This window comes from Cryptomeria japonica, chromosome 3 (genome assembly GCF_030272615.1).
Source record: "Cryptomeria japonica chromosome 3, Sugi_1.0, whole genome shotgun sequence".
Lineage (NCBI taxonomy): Eukaryota > Viridiplantae > Streptophyta > Pinopsida > Cupressales > Cupressaceae > Cryptomeria > Cryptomeria japonica.
This window is the reverse complement of record NC_081407.1, coordinates 83,276,259-83,285,177: the sequence shown is the minus strand read 5'-3', so window position 1 is coordinate 83,285,177 and position 8,919 is coordinate 83,276,259. Positions and strand designations below refer to the sequence as shown.

The 8,919-nt window shown below is 37.5% G+C and overlaps 1 protein-coding gene across 1 annotated transcript; it reads left to right on the top strand.

Annotated features, from left to right (window-relative positions):
- The first annotated feature begins 1,085 nt into the window (after nt 1-1,085).
- LOC131873962 (calmodulin-like protein 7) lies at nt 1,086-1,415 on the top strand. Its single transcript, XM_059217151.1, has one exon. It carries the CDS (start codon nt 1,086-1,088, stop codon nt 1,413-1,415), a length of 330 nt encoding a protein of 109 aa, XP_059073134.1.
- Nucleotides 1,416-8,919: the final 7,504 nt, after the last annotated feature.

The following is an 8,919-nucleotide window of genomic DNA, read 5'->3' as shown; positions in this document are numbered from 1 at the left end:
CTTAAATATAGTTTATTTGCTCTACCAATTGGAATTTGACTCGCTCAAATGATTGCTCCACAGTGGCCAAACCCATGAAAAGAACTTTCTCATTACTTGCCCACCACACGGCCAATTCTTCGTTGGTCAGTGGAATCAGGAACCGCCTTAATGATTCAATTGATTCTTTAAAGGTATTTATAAACATTGCTATACTTTACACAAATCTAAAGAATAAAATAATACAAACAAATTTTGGCATACAAAATTGTTCCAAGTTAGATTTGTGACTTTTAAGCCTAATTTCATGCACTTAATTGGATTTGCATTCACAAAGATCACTTATAGATTAATGGGTGTGGCTAAACTGGCTCCAAAACAACGTTATAAAATTCGTGTTACTGATTTTTTCGAAAATTACAGATCGTTGAACGTGATGAGAAAAATAAGCTACGGCTTTGATTTTTCAGAAAAATCAATAACAAGAATTTTATAACCCCTTTTTAGAGGCAGTTTATCAGTGTCCTACACTAATACTATCTCAATAAAATTATAGATCAATAATAAATTACAAAATCTGAAAACATATATTTTTAACATGAAAAAAAATATCATCAATTTCAGCTCTTATTACCTACATTTAATTTATATAATTTTACATGAGAAGTTCAAAAATTTTAATGATCAATATAACTCTTAAATTTAGTTTATTTGCTCTAATAATTCTCATTTGATTCACCTAAATGATTGCTCCACGATGACCAAACCCATGAAAAGAACTTTCTCATGACTTGCCCGCCACACGGCCAATTCTTCGCTGGTTAGTGGAATCAGGAACCGCCTTTCAACAAATATCGGGTCAAACCGATTTTTGCGATGGATAGTCCAAAATTGCGAAGGTTGACGGAATCAGTCGGTTGTCGTATATTTTTATAATTTATGTGCGAACAGACAACTTCTTCTTCACTGTTCACCCCTTTCCTCCTAAATCCAAACAAGGATCTTCCTATCATGCTATAAATACAGTCATATAGCAAGGGACATTATTCCAAACACAATTATTTCTTTGCTTTCTTAGGTTTCTGTCTTTTGCCCTTTATAAATCAATGGCGAACCTTGATGAGGTCAGAAGAATTTATGAAATTATAGATGGCAATGCGGATGGAGTTGTGAGTGTGGGTGAAATCAGTTGTTTCGTAAACAGACTTGGAATACCAATTTCAGAACAAGATATCACATGTATGTTCAGTTCTCTGAGCAATGATGAAGACAAATTTAACTGCGTAGGATTTGAAGAATTTGTGCATTTATATCAGTCAATCTTCAGTAACGAAGACGCGGAATTAGAAGATGAGTCAAAGGATTTGATGGAAGCTTTCAAAGGATTTGATCGGAATGAAGATGGATATATCTCTTCCTGTCCTCTCTGGGATTGATCGCACAGGGGCAACATTGCGAGAATATGATTTGCAGATTCTAACGGAGTGTTGGATTTCATGGAATTCAAGAATATGATGGCATCGAAACTCTCTTCATGACGAACGGATCGATGTATTAATATTTCTTATATAATATTTAATTGTTCTCAATTCCTGAATTCGACTTTACGACTTCTTGTTTACCAGGAAAGAACTTAACCAATTTAGGAGTACACATCTAAATGTAAATGACTTTTGGTCGATTTTATTTTAATTAAATTTAAAATTATAATTTGTAGATTATTTTAATACAATTAGGAAGTATTATATTGAAGGGCTTTAAATTCTTTTCTTTCTTTTTTTATCTTATAGGGATTTATTTATTGTATTTTTTTATGAAATTATAGAGAATTCTATAGAATTATAAAGTATAAAAGTTAAAAAAAAAAATAGAAATAAAAACTAGAAATATTACATTTAGAATTACAAAATTTCAATTAATATTGGAAAAGATAGAAAGTTTTTCTATGATTTAGTGATTGGTATGTCCATTTGATAGCTTGTAGGACAATAATGATATCATTTTATATTACATAAACTCTGAAGAGAGGCAAGATTGATATTTTATGACGAAAGGATAGAAACATTACTTTTGTTGAGATAAAAGTGTGCGAAGAAATGATCATTAGATAAAATGAGATTATTTCTAGGCCCGAAAAGTGGGTGTAAGATCATTCTAAAAATAGTATTGACTAAGTAAGGACACACCATTGAGACTCACATGCCAATGAAGATAGATGGCTTTTTTGTGGGAGGTCATTAAGAAGAGACTAGAGTGCATATACAAGATGAGCAACCTCTTAATTATACATGAAATAAAGGGAGTATTGCATGAAGAAATCCTAAAGTCCATCATGTGCATATGGGGATGTAAAGTGGAATATTGGACCCTAGTGGTTCCCCACCTAGGAGAGAGAAAGGAAACCACTATGATGATTTTCACTTCGGAGATACTTTACATTCAAAAGAGGGGTTGAATCCACTAGATCCAAATCCAAGGGAAATAAGGATGTGAATACCAAGTCGATTGCAAGGTTTAGAATGTAATTTGCCCTCTTTGTAAATAGATATGTTGACTTGTTGACTATGTAGAAAAGGGAGACAAAATGGATGAAATAAGGAACTACTGGTTCGGGATCGCACTATAAATTTGGATCTGATATATTTAGATTGATATGGATCCGCCTTATAAATTTGGAGAAAAGTTCCCAAGACCAAGTTGAAAGTATACTCGGTCCTTCGAAAAATTTGCGCACCGAAAATGGTTTTTTTGTCTCTACAAATGAAGTCCAAAACTGCAATTACAGCTGGGCACCTGCAACCTACACACAGAAAAGAAGGGGAAAAGGGTTGTTGATAGGGGTTTACCATAGTCGAACCTTGGTTGTGGAATCAACCTTGAAAGAACATAATTGCAAACGCTTAAATGTAAATGATGGAGATGTATACCTTGTAGATCTGCAATTTGTTGATGATGGTTGCTTTGCTTCTTGAATGTAATCATAAATGTTGCATGAAATGACATGTAACATGATAAAAACCTAACACACACACATGCTTGCAAATGAATGTTGTAATGTTTCTCCAATGGATGAATGAAGAAGACACATGAAGAAGAGAACTTGATGGATGCTTGAAGACTTGAATGCTTGATAACGATAATGAAGACCTTGTGCTTGAACTTTTTCTTATTATTTTGTATGCTTATATCTCAAATGAGGGAACTATGCCTCCTTTTATACATGCCTAAGAGGATAAATTTTCATCCCACCGAAGGCCAACAAAGGAGATTGTAAGTCTCCAAAGAGTAAATTATGTTCAAGAGCTAGATAGACCCATCTTAGGGCCACCCTAAGAGGGAGGACATGGGTGCCACGCCCCTGTCCGAGGGGGACATGAGAGCCATGCCCCTGTCCTGCCCTGTCTTGGGGCTTGGATAGGGGCTTGAGGTGTCATCACGGCTGAGATAGGAGAAATTCACAATGAAGGGGCAGAGACTGGTCTCAATCGATTAGAGAGATGTACTCACATCGGTGAGGGCCTAAGATGTGGTCAAAATTGCAAGGGTCACAATTTTATGATGCTACATTTAGCCCCCACTTTAGCAGGAGTATGGCTTATGCCAATACTACCAATAAAGTAGAAAAAAGAGAGAGACAAAGATGAGAGATGTGGACCAATACTACGAGAAGTATAAGACATCACTAATCTTGAGGAATAAAGCCCCCAATCGTAGGATCTTAACTCGCTCAAACATATGCAAGAGCACACAAAATAGAAAGAACAAGACAAGCAAAACAAGACAAAGCACAAAAGACACATGACAAAAACAAAACACAAGACCACACATCAACTAGCCGAAGAGACCTCGATACAAATGTCTCAAACAACTAATTGAAACACAAAGACAAATTCCATCACATTAAAACCAATAATCACATAAAAGAGCAAATATGACATCATCCATGAACCACCAATAGTAAACCTATGAGTTCATGAGAGGAAAGAGAGAGAGAACATGAACACACACTTTGGTGATCTATGAGAAGAAAGGCAAATGAAAGGAACCATGGACATCTTTATTTATTTATTGTATTTTTTCATTTTTACCCTAAAGTGAATTTTATGGAATTAAAAATATATATTTTGAATTTGATTTTTTCAATAGTTATCTAATATTTACAATTGCAAAATTTCAGTTGATATTGGAAAAGGTTTAATGTTTTTTATTTAATTAATGAAATTTCATATTTACAAATAATTTATTTTTCTATGAAACCCTTACATTAACATATAAAACACCTCCTTAATAATTTTGGAAAACTCAACTCCAAGGATTACAATCTTAATTGCCTTATAATGCCTATTCCATATGTTACATATGCATATCATTGATTATATTGTCTCCAAAATATTGAAATTTAAAATTTATATTATTATTTATTATTACATATTGTAAAGGTAATAAAATTGAGCTATATAAATTTGTTGTCAATATATTATAACTCATTAATTATGATTAAGAGAACTAATAAAATTTAATATACTTTTAAAATTAGAGATCAAATATTAATTTGAGGATTTAAGTTAGAAATATTTTTTAAGTTAATATTTGAATTTAAAATGTTTGTTTGATATATTGGGAAGTATTATATTGTACAGGACTAAAGCCTAGGGCTTTGAGCAAAGCCAAGATAATTTGCAACGGAACCTCATGGTACCACCAAGAAAACGCCCTCGCAAGTTTGTCCCGAAAGTGTTTCACAAGGTATGTCCTCACCTGATGTTGTACTTCCTGTTCAGAACTTTGACAATGCATGTGACTGGTTTGAAAAATGTACTTTGATAGGATATTTTGTGGGTAGGATCCCTCTGGAAATCATGCTTCGAGACTGGGTCACCAAAGCTTGGTCTCCTCATGGAGTAAGGCTTGATGGTGTCCAAAGTCTCATGAAAGGATTTTTTTGTTTCTCTTTTCAAACCCTTCCCATGTTGAGGCTATCCTCTCTCATGGTTTGTGGACTGTTCGATCGTCCCTTCTGGTCTTCCAGTGTTGGTCTCATAGGTTTTATGTTTCAGATGACAAAAAATTGCGAGTTCCAGTCTGGGTTGAGTTCCCTGGTCTTCCTTTGCCTTGTTCGCCCTTCATGCAATCTATTGCTCAGTCTGTTGGCAAAGTTGTTTGCCTCGAGCCTGACCATTTTTCTAATGCTCACCCTCAAAAGAGGGTATGTGTTGAGGTCGACCTTTCTCGCGACCTGAATGAAACTATTGATATTCAAGTGGGCGGTACCACCTTCACCCAGAAGGTACTCTATCTGAACCTATCCAACACTTGTTATTGATGCCAATCGGCAGATCACAAGATCAGGGATTATCCCTTGGTAACTCTGAAATCAAAACCCCTTGTTAAGGAATCTGGCTCTCGACCAATGGAGGGAGCCAAGAGCAACAACATTGAAGATCAAATCAACAACATTGAAGACTGGTGAAATGGATAAGTCTGAAGGAAGTTCAACCTTATAGGCATTCTCACCATATTTTTCTAGAATTCTACAAGGTCCTACACTCTTCATTTGCAGTTTAGTAGGCTTGCCACTTTTCATTCTAGCTTTGCTCCAATGGACCAACACATAGTCACCCACCTTGAACTGAACCTCTCTCCTTTTCTCATCCATTTTGGCCTTCAGTTTTTGAGTGGATTCAAGGATGGCTTTCTTAACCTGCTCTTGAACTTCCTTGATGGTTTGAGTGAAGTCCTCTGCTTGCCCACTCTTCATCTCCATGGAACCAAGTTCCCCGAGTTCACACACTCCTCTTGGATGTCTACCATAGAAGACCTCAAAAGGACTTCTTCCAGTGGTCCTATTTACACTGTTATTATATGCATACTCGGCTTGAGGAATGATTACGTCCCATGTCTATCCATATTCCTTAGTTAGACACCTCAACAAGTTTCCTAACACCCTATTCATGACTTTAGTCTGACCATCAGTTTGTGGATGGTAAGTTGAGCTAAATGAGAGATTAGTTCCTAGTCTCCTCCACAAAGTTTGCCAAAAATGGCCCATGAACTTGTTGTCCCTATCTGAAACAATGCTTAAAGGGAGTCCATGAATCCTAACAATCTCCTTAAAGAAGAGATGTGCAACATAGCTAGCATCATGTGTAGTTTTACATGGAATGAAATGGCTCATCTTGGAAAATCTATCTACTACCATAGATGTTGTCCATACATGTCATTTTCTTGGGAAGTCCTACTACAAAGTCCATGCTTACACATTCCCAAAGCCTATTAGGGACCGGTAATGGTTGATAGAGACTAGCATTGCTTGATCCTCCTGTTGCCCTTTGACACACACCACATTGTTCCACATACCTTTTCACATCTCTTGGCAACTTTGGCCAGTAGTAGTACCTCTGTACTAGATGCAAGGTTTTTTTGACTCCAAAGTGTCCACTTAAACTACCATTGTGTTTTTCTTGGATGAGGTTTTCCCTCATGGATCCTCTAGGCACACACAACTGATTACCTTTGAACAAGAGACTATTTTGGAGAGTGTAATCTGCATACTCACCATGGAAATGGTTCTCAAACTCCTTGCAAACCTTGTAAGCTGATGAGAAGTCTTCATCTCCTTCATAGAGGTCCTTGAAACCTTCTATTCCTATGCTTTGCAACTATAGTTCTTGAACTGTCAACAACTTCCTGCTTAAAGCATCTGCCACCTTGTTGAGTTGCCCCTTCTTATGCTTGATGGTGAAGGTGAAGGATTGGAGGTATTCCATCCATTTCAGATGTCTGTTGCTAAGCTTCTATTGAGTGTTAATGTAACTCAAAGCCTAGTTGTCTGTGAACACCATAAATTCCTTTGGGAGTAGGTAATGCCTCCATCTTTTAAGAGACTGTACTAATGCATACAAATCTAGGTCATAGGTTGAGTACTTCCTCTTTGCTTCATTAAGCTTTGCACTGAAAAATGCCACAGGTCTTCCCTCTTGACTCAATACACCCCCTACTACAATTCAACTTGCATCACACTCCAATGTGAATAGCTTATCAAAAGTAGGTAGGAGAAGGATAGGTTTTGTGGCTACTTCTTGCTTCAATAATTGAAATTCTTTGTCAGCCTACTCAGTCCATTTAAACTTAGTTATAAGGCCTCCTTTTATGGTGTCAAGGACTGGTGCACATATGCCACTGAAGTTCCTCACAAACGTCCTATATAATTGGGCTAAAACATGGAATCTCCTAACTTCAGTCCCTGTTCTAGGTGCAAGCCAATTCAAGATTGCCTCCACTTTGCTTGGATCCATCTTCAAGGTTCCCTTAGACACCACAAATCCTAAGTAGACCAGCTCTTGCTCCAAGAAGTCACACTTGTCTAAGTTGATTGATAACTTCTCCTCATGCAACCTCTCTAAGACTAACCTCAAATGCTCAAGGTGCTCCTCTTTGGTTCTGCTATAGATGAGAATGTCATCTAGGTACACCACCACAAACTTGCCTGTGAAATGTTTTAACACCTCATTCATCAACCTCATGAAGGTGCTTTGGGCATCGGTGAGTCCTAATGGCATCACAAGCCATTCATACAATCCTTCCTTGGTCTTGAAAGCAGTCTTCCACTCATCTCCCTCCTTGATTCTAATCTGGTGATAGCCAATTTTAAGGTTCAACTTGGTAAAATACATAGCACCTCCTAAACAGTCCATGAAATCCTCTATTCTAGGAATAGGAAACCTATACCTTATGGTGATCCTATTGATTGCCCCTGAGTCAATCCAAAGTCTCCACTTGCCTCCCTTATTTGATGCTAGCACTACCGGGACTGCACATGGGCGGATGCTCCTCTTAATCAGTCCTTGTTCCAATAACTACTGCACTTGACTTGCCACCTCCTTGTTTTGATCAGGTGTGAGCTTATATGCAGCTTTGTTAGGTAGGGATGCACCAGGAACAAAGTCTATTTGATAGCTTATAGACCTTCTTGGTGGGAGTGTTGCAAGTGCTCCATCACTCACTATGTCCTTATACTCTTGCAACATTTTCTTCACCTCCTTGGGTACCTCTGCCTGCAACTTTTCTTCTTCCTCCTTTGGTTTCACAAAGATAGAACACTTCAATATCTCCTCCTCATGTAGCAAGTGTAAGAACTCTTTACCAGTAGCCAATAAGACACTAGGTGTTCTTGGAGTTCACTCTTCATTCTCTATCAAAGACTAAATCTTAAAAGTCTTGCTGTCCTTCTTGAAGGAAATGGAGTTCTCCTCTCCATTATAGATCACCTTCCTATAAAATTGACAGGGTCTACCTAGCAATAAGTGATAGGCATCCATGGGTAACACATCACAAAGGATCTTATCCTTGTATCCTCCAATAGAGAACTCTACCCAAGTCTGTTCATTGACTAGCACACTCTGCTCATGATTCAACCATGTCACCTTATATGGGTTAGTGTGGGGTATCCTTGTGAGTTTCAACTTCTTGGTTGCCTCCTTTTATATTATGTTATTAGTTGACCCTGAATCAACTATCACCTTGCAAAATTTACCAAGGATCTTGCATCTCACCCTAAACAATGCTCTCCTATGATTAGGTTCATTATTGACTGGCTGTCTTATCAAGACCCTATTGAACATTAGATTTCCTCCAATCTTTGATTCAATATGGTCCACCTCAGGTGTCTTGCTGCTTGGAGAGTCTTCATGTGCATAAGCAACCCTCTTTCCACTGTTTGATGATGTAGGCTTGTTAGGGCATCCATAAGCCAGGTGTCCCAATTGACCATAGTTGTAACATTTCATAGTTGCAAAGTAGGAGTTACCCCTGCCAGTACCTCTACCCCTACTTGGACCACCTTGTGCACCTCTTCCTCTAGAATGGCTCCCTCTGAGATTGGTTTCACTGCCATTTTCAGTCAACTTGGCTTCTCCTTGGTTCCTCTGTTTATTTGCCTTG